The sequence below is a fragment of the Eptesicus fuscus genome, chromosome 21 (genome assembly GCF_027574615.1).
Source record: "Eptesicus fuscus isolate TK198812 chromosome 21, DD_ASM_mEF_20220401, whole genome shotgun sequence".
NCBI lineage: Eukaryota > Metazoa > Chordata > Mammalia > Chiroptera > Vespertilionidae > Eptesicus > Eptesicus fuscus.
Genome location: NC_072493.1, coordinates 21,845,604 through 21,858,983, shown reverse-complemented (window position 1 = coordinate 21,858,983; position 13,380 = coordinate 21,845,604). Strand labels below are relative to the sequence as shown.

At 57.4% G+C, this 13,380-nt stretch overlaps 1 protein-coding gene across 2 annotated transcripts in view; it reads right to left on the bottom strand.

The window, feature by feature from the left end:
• PEPD (peptidase D) overlaps positions 1 to 10,176 on the bottom strand; it is a 121,798-nt gene extending 111,622 nt beyond the window's left edge. For both annotated transcript variants that reach the window (XM_008139784.3, XM_054710814.1), the window contains exon 1: positions 10,116 to 10,176. In XM_008139784.3, coding sequence (XP_008138006.2) covers positions 10,116 to 10,132 — 17 coding nt within the window. In that variant the 5' untranslated portion in view covers positions 10,133 to 10,176. The remainder of the gene's footprint in view (positions 1 to 10,115) is intronic.
• Positions 10,177 to 13,380: the final 3,204 nt, after the last annotated feature.

Here is a 13,380-nt window from a genome sequence, read left to right as displayed (position 1 = left end):
CACCGTTGCAGACCCAAGGGCCGACACAGCGACACCGGACCAGCCCACCGCCGGGCACCGGGCACACCGGAGCCTTGCCGAGCCCGCCGCCCAACGAGTTCTGCGGCAGCCGCCCTGGAGCTCTGAGAAAATGACCGAAGGAATTGCTGAGAGGGAATTGACCAACAGGAATTGGGATCAAGAAGACGAAACCCCGCTGAGACTCGAGTCCAGGCGAGCCTGCGAGCCTCTGGGCTCAGATGTGGTCACACGCCTCTGGGTCTAGGTGAGGCCTCACGCCCCTGGGTTTGGGTGAGGCCACGCGCCGCTGGGTCCAGGAGAAGCTGGATTCCGGGTTCGGGTGAGGCCATGTGCCCCTGGGTCCGGGCGAATCTGAACCCTGGGTCCGGGTGAGGCCGTGGGCCCCTGGATCCGGGTAAGGCTGGGTCCCGAGTACGGGTGAGGCCGTGAGCCCCTGGATCCGGGTGAGACCACGCGACCAGGGGTCTGAGAGAGGTAACGCGCCCCTGGGTCCGGGTGGCTTTGTGCACCTAGGTCCAGGTGAGGCCACGTGCCCCTGGGTCTGAGAGAGGCCACGCACCCCTAGGTCCGGGCGAGACCATGTGTCCCTGGATCCGGGTGGGGCCTCGTGCACCTAGGCCCGGGTGGGGCCGCGTGCCCCTGGGTCTGGGGGAGGCCAGGCGTCCCTGGGTCCGGGTGAGACCGTGTGTCCCTGGATCCGGGTGAGGCCTCGTGCGCCTAGGCCCGGGTGAGGCCACGTGCCCCTGGCTCTGGGAGAGGCCAAGCGTCCCTGGGTCCGGGTGCGACCATGTGTCCCTGGAGCCGGATGAGGCCGCGTGCACCTAGGCCCGGGTGAGCCCAAGTGGCCCTGGGTCTGGGAGAGGCCAAGCATCCCTGGGTCCGGGTGCGACCATGTGTCCCTGGATCCGGATGAGGCCTCGTGCACCTAGGCCCGGGTGAGCCCAAGTGGCCCTGGGTCTGGGAGAGGCCAAGCGTCCCTGGGTCCGGGTGCGACGATGTGTCCCTGGATCCGGATGAGGCCTCGTGCGCCTAGGCCCGGGTGAGCCCAAGTGGCCCTGGGTCTGGGAGAGGCCAAGCGTCCCTCGGTCCGGGTGCGACCATGTGTCCCTGGATCCGGATGAGGCCTCGTGCACCTAGGTCCGGGTGAGCCCAAGTGGCCCTGGGTCTGGGAGAGGCCAAGCGTCCCTCGGTCCGGGTGAGACCATGTGTCCCTGGATCCGGGTGAGGCCTCGTGCACCTAGGCCCGGGTGAGCCCAAGTGGCCCTGGGTCTGGGAGAGGCCAAGCGTCCCTCGGTCCGGGTGAGACCATGTGTCCCTGGATCCGGGTGAGGCCTCGTGCACCTAGGCCCGGGTGAGCCCAAGTGGCCCTGGGTCTGGGAGAGGCCAAGCATCCCTGGGTCCGGGTGAGACCATGTGTCCCTGGATCCGGGTGAGGCCACGTGCACCTAGGCCCGGGTGAGCCCAAGTGGCCCTGGGTCTGGGAGAGGCCAAGCATCCCTGGGTCCGGGTGCGACCATGTGTCCCTGGATCCGGGTGAGGCCTCGTGCACCTAGGCCCGGGTGAGGCCACGTGCCCCTGGGTCTGGGAGAGGCCAAGCGTCCCTGGGTACGGGTGAAGCCAGATCCTGGGTCCGGGTGAGGCTGTGCGCCCCTGGATCCATCCGGGTGAGGCTGGGTCCCAGGCCCGGGTGAGACCACGCGCCCCTTGGGTAGGGGTGAGGCCACGTGCCCCTTAGTCCAGGTGACGCCGTGCCCCTGGGTTCGGCCGAGACCAAACCAGAGGGAGTCGGACCTCCATTACCACCATCTGTCCACCATCCAGAGCTGAGGGGTCAGTGCTGACATGTACACATAAGGAACTACTGGACATTGAAATTGGGTCTCAAAAGAACTGTTGGTCCAGGGGGAAGCTCGCTACAGATTGATTCATTTGCCTGTCAGCATAACTATTATTGCTCGTCTCACATTCAGTTCTTATTAGTATATATCTAGTGACATATGATCTCGCTCATCTAGGGGAAATGATGAACAACATAGACTGAGGAACAAGAACAGAACCAGAAGCAAGGAGGCATCGATCGGACTATCGGGCCTCAGAGGGAGGATAGGGGAGGGTAGGGGGAGGGTGGGGGGAGGGGGAGAGTTCAACCAAAGGACCTGTATGCATGCATATAAGCCTATCCAATGGTTAAGTTCAACAGGGGATTGGGGCATGCGTGGGGAGAGGGGTGGGATGGGAATGAGGGGATGAGGACAAATATGTGACACCTTAATCAATAAAGAAATTAAAAAAAAAAAAAAAAAAGAATAAATGTCCAGAATAGGTAAATCCATAGAGACAGAATATAGATTTGTGGTTGCCAGAGGTTGGGGAGAGGAAAGAATGGGAAGTTACTGCTAATGAGTATGAGGAGTATTTTTGAGGCAATGCAAGGTTCTGAAATTAGATCATGGGGATGATTACACAACTCTGTGAATGTACTTTTAAAACCACAAATTACATATTTTAAAATGATGAACTTTATGGTAGGCGACTTATATCTCAACTAGTGGCCTGGTGCATGAAATTCGTGCACTGGGGGTGGTGGGGGGGGTCCCCAGTCTGGCCTGTGCCCTGTCACAGTGTGGGAGCCCCATGATCAATCACCCCAAAGAGGTAGGCCCCGCCCACCCATCCGGGGCTCCTCGATGGATTGCCCCAAAGAGGTAGGCTGTAGCTGCAGACCCACAGGCTTCCATGCTGCATGGGGACCCGCTGCTCCGCCTCCACCGCGCCACATGGAGCATCGGGACCTCCAGGCCTGGCCATGTGCGGAGCTGGGAGGAGGCGGGACTCCCAGGCAGGCTCCATGAAGCGCATGCAGAGTCAAGCCCGCCCCCCACACACACACCTGCACACACCCGCTGTGTGCACAGCCATCTTGTGACGGCATGAGGGCATCAGGCGTGATGGTGTGAGGGCCACCTAGGCTTTTATTAGTAAGATAAAACTGTTTCTAAAGCTACCTTTTAATGGATGAATCTCAGAAATATTGAAAGTTGAGTGAAAGAATTTAGATACCAAAAAAAAAAAAAGAGAGAGAGAGAGAGATGCTGTATGGTTCCATTTGATGTGAAGTTCTAGAACAGGCAAAATCAATCTTGTAGGGAGTGGCTATAGGGTCAATCTCTAGTGACAGAAGCCAGGATAGGGGTACCTTTGAAGAGAGTTAGTGACCAGGAGGGGACCCAAGGGAGCCTACTGAAGTGTTACAATGCTCTCTATCTTGAACTGGCTGATGGTTACAGTGGGTCTACACATATGTCACACTTATTGATTTGTATACTTAAGATTTGTGTGCTCTACTGACTGTAAATTATGCGTCAATTAAAAAAGGGAAATAATAAAATTGGAGTAAAATGTAAACTACTGGGAAGATAAATAAAAGCTATATGGGATTCCTTTGTACTAAAAAAAAAAAAAAAAAAAAAAAGAAGATGGTCACCACAAGATGGCCAGCAGGGAAGGGCAGTTGTGGGTGACCGGGCCAGCAGGGGAGTGCAGTTAGGGGCAACCAGGCCTGCAGGGGAGGGCAGTTGGGGGGAACCAGGCCTGCATGGAGGGCAGTTGGGGGTGACCAGGCCTGCAGGGGAGAGCAGTTAGGGGTGACCAGGCCAGCAGGGGAGGTCAGTTAGGGGCAATCGGGCCAGCAGGGGAGCAGTTAGGCATCGATCAGGCTGGCAGGGGAGTGGTTGGGGGTGATCAGGCTGGCAGGCTGAAGCAGTTAGGGGCAATCAGGCAAGCAAGTGGTTGGGAGCCAGCAGTCCTGGATTGTGAGAGGGATGTCTGACTGCCCGGTGGGATTGAGCCTAAATGGGCAGTAGGGCATCCCTTGAGGGGTCCCAGATTGGAGACGGTGCAGGCTGAGTTGAGGGACACACACACACCCCCGTGCACAAATTTCGTGCACCGGGCCTCTAGTAAATAAATAAAAGCCTTTCCCTTGACCCCCATGCTCCTCCGGCAGTCTAGTTCTCTCTCCCCTTTGCAGTAAACTTCCTCTGAAGCCACCTAAGCCCTCCATCCCCATGTCCTGGCCACCATGCTCTCTCAAGGCACTCCATCAGATTTCAGCCCAGCTCCTCCCTGCACTGCAGTTCCCACAGGCCTCTGGGTGCCCAGCACACTGAGGGCCACACTCTCTGCTGAAACCCAGCCCAGCTCCAGCCACACCGGGCTCCCTCCAACCTCCACTCAACCTCCCTGCTGGAGTTCCCATCTTCCACCGGGACCACTGCAGGGAACTCTCAACTGCTCTCAGTCCCAGATTCCCCCGCAGCCTGGTTTGCACCATCCATAGGGGCCCTTCAAAAATGCACATCTGAGCAGGCACTCCCCTGCTCAAGCCTCCTGCTTTCGAGTGCACTAGGAACACAGCGCAAGCTTATTCCCCAGCTTCGAGGAGCTGAGAACCAACACCCCAACTCTGCCTACAAGGCATTCTCACTCCTCCCTAAACACCAGCACACCCCCCACCTCACAAGGGCCTTTGCGCTGCTGTTCCCAGGGAGGAAAGCTCTCCCAGTGCTCACATCCTCCTTTTCCCAGGCCTCTGCAGAGCCTCTTCCCAGAAGCTTTTCTAAAAACCCACCCAAACCTTATCCCCTGCTCGCTTCATTCCTCTCTAGAGCATGTGTCACTGCCTAACATCACATGTTTATTGGACTGTTGGCCCCCAGGTAAAATGGAAAGGCACCGAGGGGGCAGGAAGGAGGAGACTAGAGTAGGTGAGGAGACGGGGGAGAACAGAGAATCCACTCCCGGCTCCCTCCCTGGCGGAACCTGGGACTATGAGGGCTGGCAGGCCCTTCACACAGGGCCACAGTCCCCCGAGGCCGCCCTTCCTATAGCACACCCTTTGATGGTTCCTGACCAGCTTCCCTCCCCTTTCTCCCCGACTCCCTTAACCTGCCCACAGCTCTAAAAACCGACCCTGCACTGCACTCTCTTCAGTCACCCCTGAGGAAGGCTTGGCCAGGTCCCCAGCTGCAAGGACACATTCCCCTGCTAACACACATGCAGCCTGTGTTCACGGAGGCTCGTCTGTGAGGTCCGCCTCTGCCCACTGTGCACCCTGCGGAAACAGAGACCCGGGTCTGCTCTGCTCACCTCACTGCTATGCCCGGTACTTGGCACCCTGCTTGGCACACAGCAGGTGCCCAATAATTATTTGCTGAATAAACAACAGTCACAACATGGGGACACACACACAGCTGTGCAGATCAGAAGTTGCCACATCAGCCTCCGCAGGGCAGGAAGCAGAACCCTCGGGCCCCAGCCAGGCTGGGACGGGTGGAGGGCCATGCACAGCTTACACATGCTGACAGGACCACAGCCTCCCTCCCTTCTCCGCGGCCCCCTCCCTCCATCTCTCCCAGAAGGATGGACACAAGGGGCCAAGGCTCCCTGTAAGTCAGACCATTTCCTGTCAGGCTCAGCCGCAAGGATGAAAGGGCAGAGGTGACGGTCATAATGCCTGCATCCCAGCTGGCCACACTGCCAGGAACTGAAAGTGCAGCCGCCAGCATCCCTGCAGTGTCCCCCAGGGCCCTGCACACTCTTTTCCCCACTCAGCGAAGCCCATGGAGTGGGGTGGGCACGGGGAAGAACCTCATCTTTACAGACTCCCCAGCAGCACTGAGGGAATGACACCCAGGCACTGCCACAGATGCCCCTCCAAAGGTGCCCAGACCCAAGAGGCCTCAACAGCAGAACTGGCTGAAACCTCAGCCTGCAGAGCCCAGTGCCACCCACCTCACTCTCCACCGCTCCTGGCCCCTCTGGCTCAGTTCCCTCCTCAAACACACCAGCTGCCAGCTCCATCCCACCGCTGGGCCTGCCACCACACCCCCACCTGGAAGGCTCTCAGAAGGGCTGGGCTTCCTCTAGTCTAGAACCTTCTGAGAGGCCTAAATCCCCCCCAAGGAACCCAGACTATGGCCTTCTGGCACGAGGGCCAAGCAGCCCAGGTTGAGACAGAAAACTCGATTGGGCACCTCTCTGTGAGCCCCTGCTGCTATTGCGAGGAGAACCTACAATACTGCCCGGCCCTGTGCAGCTCAGGGAAGGCAGCCCGGCCTGAGCCAGCAGGCAGGCTGCTGAGCCGCAGTCTTTCATGACGGCAGGGCACCCCCAGAATCCAGGTTTATAGAGACATGCCCTTTGATTCCTCATGGCATAAACCAAACCACCAGAGAGAATGTTGGGCCCAGGGCCAACGCGGTGACTTTTCTCTGCAAGTTCAGCAAAGGCAGCACTCATAAAACATCTCCAACTGGTTTCTGCTGGAACTTTGAACAGGCACCCGGAATGTAAAAGGCAAGAGCCAGGTCATCCTGAAGTCCCAGCAGAGGTATACTTCCCTCCAGGCAGCCGAGGGCACAGGCAGTGCCCAGGGAGGCAGACAGTGGCTCCCGGGCATCAAACACTCCACAGAATAAGCTCTGGCCCCCACAGGCTGGCTCGCACCCTGCGGACCGACCACCGGGGCCCAGGAAGCAGCCAGTGGCCAGGACTGGGGCAGCCCCAGGAAAGGGTGATCCTGCAGCCCCTGCAAGCAGTTCCCTACCCCCCAATTGTACCCATTTCCAAAATCGGTTCTGAGCCCCCTCTTCCTTTGCCCTCAATGGCTACATGGCTTGCGGGGTTCTTACTCAAGGCTCCTAGACGCCTGGGGATTCACCGATAGAATTTTAGGACTCCATTTACTTGGATGGGGAAAAAATTTGTTTATTTGCTCTAACCTCTCAAATTTTCTTAATGTAAGCAACTAACCACAACAGCATCAGTAGTGTGTGAACTGTCACCAACAAAAATCACAGGTATTTTCATATATCACTGATGTCACAGTATCTCAAATTATCACTTTTGCTCTCACTACTTCAAAATTAAGGTGGGTATGGGACCTGTGGCTTTTATTATTTAACTAGAGGCCCAGTGCACAAAATTTGTGGATGTGGGGAGGAGAGGGGGACGGTCCCTCAGCCTGGCCTGCATCCTCTCTAATCTGGGACCACTGGCTCCTAACCACTCATCTGCCTGCCTGCCTGATCACCCCTAACCACTCTGCCTGCCTGCTTGTTTGCCCCTAACCGCTCTCCCCTGCTGGCCTGATTGCTCCTAACTGCCCCCACTTCTGCACCTGCCATTGTGGCTTTGTCTGGAAGGACGTCTGGAAGGATGTCCAGAAGACATCCAGTATAATTAGCATATTACCCTTTTATTAGTATAGATGTGCTGATAAAGTATATATTACTATACCACAAATTTATTTTTAACATGTTAATAACTATTTCAATATAACTGGTTTTCCTTGTAATCCTCTGTATTTTACTTCATGCATTTAAAAACATCATGCTGAGGAGGGTACAAAGGTCTCTCTGATGCCCACACAGTCCACAGCACAGTTTAGGACAAGATTCTTGCCCTAGAATGTGTCGCCACTTTTGGATGGAGCCACATTGCCAAGGACCAGTCTGTTTCCTTGCCCTCAGCCTCCAGCACAGGCCTGGCACCAAGCTCACTCGCTGACTGTCAGCCAGGCCAGCCTGCTCTCCCCGGTTAGAGGGGCCTCTAGGCAGCTGGCCAACAGCTCCGCTCAGTCTTCCTCTCTCTCTAGAGGAGGGCCAGGGGGCTAAGCAGAATCAACTGAGAGAGGGCTGTGTGGAGTCTGGACCAGGCCTGGGAAGGGCTGGGGAGGGCAAAGGGGCACTCAGTGGCCAGTACACAGACCCACCCCTACCCCAGCCCAGGGTCAGCCTGATGCCTCCTTTCCAGGAGCAAAAGGTCCTATCAGGGTGGGAACGAGCTTTGATCTACAACCTGACTCCTCCAGATACTTTCCAGAAGAATGCTGACTCGAGTGTGACCTATGACCCGACAGGTACACACCCAGGGAAGCTCGCCTGCTACTTCTCTCTGGGCAAAGGCTCTCTGGGCAGCAGATCCCTGGGAGCCACTCAGTTCAAGATTTGAAGATATTTCTTCATCCTACTCAAAATTATGTCCCTCTCCCACCCACAACTCCTTTCCTCAATTTCTAAGAGCCTCCCAGAAAGTGGATCGGCCTATTGGACATTTTTGAGTAAATCCCCCTTTTCTTCATTTAGCAGCATGTCACCCAGCACCCATGACAGGGTAGCCACATGGCCGTGGAGATACTAACTGAACAGGTCCCTAGAGGCATGAAGGGCAGCAAGCCCTCACCAAACCATCCTGGGCAGGCGTGCAGATGTGAGGAAGCACCCTGCCAGCAGGAAAAACTGGGACTCTCTGGAACTCAGGGGCTGGGGCGGGGGCGGGGGCGGGTGGGGGGAAGGAGGATGGGGTCAGGAAAGGATTCTGGAACAGGGACCATCTGAGCTGGGCCTGCAAGTATGTGAACAATTATGTCAGAGGAACAGGACACTTCAGGGCCGCAGGTGGGTAGGCAAAGGGGAGAGGAGAAAGAAAAGAGCCATGTTGGGGAGCAGATGCAGGCAGGTCCTGTGCAGGGGAGAAGGCTCAACTCTATCCAGGGAAAGCTCAAGACATGGCCCAAGGAGAAGACAGGGCTTCTTCCCACCAAGTGCCATGGAATGGGGTGGGGGTGACCTCAGAGCAGGCGGACCCTCTGTCTCAGACTTGAACTCCCTGCCTAGAAAGAGCTGAATCAACCTGACACAACCTCCAGAGGAGGATTTCAAGTTGAATCTGAGATGCTAGCTTAGGGCTTGCACTACTCCCAACATCACACGGCACACAGCCCAGGACTCCCACGGCCTCTCCCGGCCCAGGCTCTTAATGCCACCAAATCAGACTCCCAGGGAGCCCATGACCATGACTTGATGGTGGGGTGTCCCATTATGTCTGAGTTCAGACCCATGCCCTCCATGGCACACACCAAGACCAGAGGAGGCAGATGGATGACACAGTCCCATGTGTCCACCTGCCCCAGCGGCCTGTGAACACCTAAGGGTAGGCTCAGTCCTATTCCTGGAAAACAGCAGATGCCCACTGTGTGTCCTAAGCTCTTCCAACCTTGGAGGCCAATAGAGGGGGTCACTTTCTATTGTCATTCCTCCCCAAACAAAGATGCACTCATTCTACCGGTTCCTCCATTCTGATCTCAGCACCCAGCCTTGCCTCTGGGGAAGTTCTCCCTCTTCTACCACGGCCCCTCCTGGCCCAGCACCACCAGGCCCGCATGCTGTCCTCCCCCTGAACTCACACACAGCCCAAGGCAGTGATCATCTAAAAAGCAGATATGAGCAGATTGAAGCACTTGAAGGGCTCCAGGCCCTCAGGACAAAGTCTGGAGAAGCCACCTTGGGCACCACACCCTCCACCGAGGAGACTCACACCCCTCACTCCTGTGCCCAGAACACTCTGAACTCTCGACCTTTGCTCAAATGTTCCCTTAACCTGGGACACTATCACCAGTGCTGCAGTGTGACCCCGCCTGTCCATACTTTCGCCCACTAGGACCACTCACTCGTTCCTCCATGCAGCAGAATTTATGAAGCACCTACTGTGTGCACCGCGCACTAGGGATGCCCGGGAGTGAACCAGAGAAAGGTCCTGACCTTACCTTCTAAATGGGAAGACAAGAAACTTAAAAACCTATGTACTCTATCCTTTAGTAGAACAGGTACTTTGGGAAGGATTCTCTAAGGAGGTGGCATTTGGGCCCCGAAGGAAGTGGGGAAGTGCCCCCATGTCAAATACTGCCTCTTCCCCAGCGCCCAGGGCCCTGGCGCCCTGGCAACGCGCCGCCTTCCCATCTGACGGTCTTGGCCGTGAATGCGCGCGTCCACCCGAGCCCCCACCTCGGCCGCACAAAGGGGACGAATGGGTCCTCCCCGCGCCCCCTACCCAGGACCCAAGGGGAGCGGGGAGCGGAGCTGCGGGCTCATCGCCGCCCGGGACTCGGAGGGCGGGGCGAGCCTCCCCGAGCGAACACGCGCGGCGCGCCGCCACCCAGAACGCCGGAGGGGGCTGTCACCCACTGGGCAGCCAGGAGGCCCGCGCCCCGCTCCGCGCCGCCGGGCGAGGCCGGGCACTGGAACGGCACTCACCTGCTGGCAGTCGCCATGTTCGCCCCGCTCCGGCGTCACGTGAAGTGCGGCATCAGCTGAGGCCCGGCCGGTCCCTCTGCGGGGGGCGGAGCCTAGGCGGGGCGTGGGCGGGGCTGGGGCAGCCGGAGCCCCAAGGAACCCCGGGAGGTGGAGCCCTGAGGGGCGGAGCATCTCTCGGCTCCAGGGCTGACGGCTACAGCGGGAGGCGGGGCCGAGGCGGGCGGAGGCCTTTCCACCGGGAGGGCGTGTCCGGAGGGCGGGGATGCCTCGATTCTGCAGCCCCCGGACCTGGAGTCTCAGCCCGCCCTGGGAGGGACACCTGGTGGAGGAAGCCCCTGACCCAAGCTAGGGGTGGGCCAGAGGTGACAGCTGTTGCTCACGAAAGGCAATGGCTTGAGCAAAAGCCCGGGCAATTGGAGTAACAGAAAAGTTCAGTGTCCAGGAGAGAGGGTGTGGGAATGAGAGGGTGGCCTTAGAGGTAAAAGCAAGGATCAGATCCTGCTGGGCTTTGAATATGGGGCTGGTGGGGCTTTATGTCTGGTAGGAACTTTCCAAGCTCCCTCAACTCCAGGATGAAGGAGGACCTGGAGCAGGAAGGCCAATGAGGGTCTCTCGGGAGGGTAGGCACGTAGAGGATACAGTTCAGGAGGGAGACTCTACCAGAGGGCATTCCCCTCTGCTCTGCCGGACACTGGTGTTAGGTGCAGGGTCCTCCTGACAGCTGGGCGGAGGGACCCAGGGAGGGGGGTGGGAGGTAGGTGTTCCAGGAGAGCAACCTGGGCTGCAGGTGCCTTAGAACAACAGTAATGCCCTAACCGGTTTGGCTCGGTGGATACAGCATCAGCCTGCGGACTGAGGGTCCCGGGTTCGATTCCGGTCAAGGGCATGTACCTTGGTTGCGGGCACATCCCCAGTAGGGGGTGTGCAGGAGGCAGCTGATCGATGTTTCTCTCTCATCGATGTTTTAAACTCTCTATCCCTCTCCCTTCCTCTCTGTAAAAAAATCAATAAAATATATTTTTTAAAAAAAAGAACAACAGTAATATTAACAGCTACTGCCAACTTACTGTGCCCCAATCCTCTGCAATGTTAGCTCATTGAGTCCTCATCACAGCCCCGTGAGGTAGGCTCCATCCTGAATGCCATTTTACTGAGGCCCAGAGAGGTTGGTAACTAGCCTGAGGTCCCACAGGGGCCACCTTCATGCAGTTAGTCACACCCCTGAATAGCGGCCCACCCTGGCTCTGTGAAGGAGAGGGACCCATTGCTGGGGTCCTGGGCCATAGGATGGTGTGCAAGTGTGTGTGGACAGGAGGTGGGTCCCAGCACATGCCCCTGGACTCCTAACCCCAGCCCCCAGCCGATTCAAAGCTGAAAGTAGCTTCTAGTGGAAGGGCTTGCGTGTGGGGTGTCTCTTGTTTCTTTATCAAGACAAGAATGTGGGTGTCCATGGCTGGGCTGGGGGGTGGAGGACACCAGGGCCTATGAGATAGGGAAGCAGCTATTGTTTGTCCCCCCAAAGCTGGGAAGAGAGCAGGCCCCTGACATAGGGGGAGGAATCGAGCCAGACCATACGCAGAGTGGGTAGCACCACATGGCTGCTTCAAATCTCAGTACCATCCCTGGTTTCCTCACCTGTCGGGTGGGAGCTGATGCTACCCACCTCATGGGACCGCCTGAGAATTTCCTGAGCAAACACCCAGGCACCTTTAGCACCCATGGCACAGCCAAACAGGCCAAAACTGCCAGGAGGAAAGTGGCCTTTCCAGGTAGACCCAGATCAGATCAAGGAGAGGTGATGGGAGCAGGGCTCCCCAACCTGCCTCCCCCTTTCCACTACGCATAGCAATTCTCAGGGGTCTCTGTCCTCCAGGAGGGACCCCGGAGCGGGTCCATCAGCCGGTGTCAGGGGAGGAAACCAGAGGCACAAGGCCCTACACCCCACTGCCGGCCCTGGGTCCCCAAGAACTTGAGCCTCCCATTAAGCAGTTGCTCTACCTTCACCTAAAGAGACTTGATGTCCTAATAAGGGACACTTTTTAAAAACAACCAATAGTGAGCAGAATGCCCACTTTATGGAAGGAAAATCCTGCTCAAGAGCTCGTCATAGTCCCTCTGACATTTCTTACATAAAATACGTCAAAATTAAGCTCATTGCCAGCTCTGAGTATGTATGAATGTGAAAAAGAAGTGAATATGCTAAACATCCACAAAATAATAAGGGGAGGGCGCCTACCAACTGAGTGGAGCGCTCTCGTTTGTGAGCAATAATAGGAAGGCCCTACCCATGACGTCTGCCCACCCAGGCCCCTCTGGACCAGGGGCCGTTCCTGCCAGAGTTAAGGAGCCTGGCACAGAGGGCTGCCCACCACCCCTCCGCCCTCCCCATCAGAGCTCTGGCAGGGGCACCAGGAGGAGTGGCCCTGGCAGCAGGAGACGATGGCGTAGTTATTCATGCAGGGCAGGCCCTGGACACTGCTGGGAGCCAGAAGGCAATTGGGGGAAGATTGATTTTACAGAGTTGGAGCGGGAGTGTGTAAATCAACAAGAGAGCGGCAGGCAGCATGCTCGGGCCTCATGCGGCGATACCTCCGAGGTCACAGGCCCTTGGCTGAAACAGTCTCCCCTCTAGTGACCCACAAGCAGCGGCTGGGAGATGTTTGTGCTCAGCGGACCCAGCAGCCGGAGTACCGTAACCTGCCAGAGTCTGACTCATGAGCCACCCTTGGGGCCTTTTAGGGGTGTCCCCAGAAGAGCCATGCCATGGGTCCCATCCATCTTATGCCGCATACCAAGGGCACTGGCTTGCTGGAAGGCTCTGTGGGGCCACACTGGAGGTGGCCTGGCCCTGAGCCGTCACTCAGGAAGCCACTCTGTGACTGACTGGCCGCACTGGGAGGGGGTGGGGTCTAGACCCTCCCCTAGAGATCTAGGGACAGAGAGGAAGAGGAGCCCTCAGTGTTGTTCCCAAGGAGCCCCCATCTGGGAGGGCTGACAGCAGGGGTGCACGTACTATTTCTTACTGTGGTGAGCAGGGCGTTCCTGAGACATTCTAGGCAGGAAAGCATGGGATCCGGGCCCATGTCTGGCAGGAAAGAGGCCTCAAGAGGGTTGGAGGGGAGATCTGGAAAGAGCCAGCAAGACTCTGCACCAACCACATGGGGGCTCCAGCTTCGGGTGGTGAAACCCCACAGGGAGTGTCATTTGGGGTTTCTGGGATCGCGTTTTTTGCCTTTGCTGAGAACGGAAGACTGGGCTAAGACAC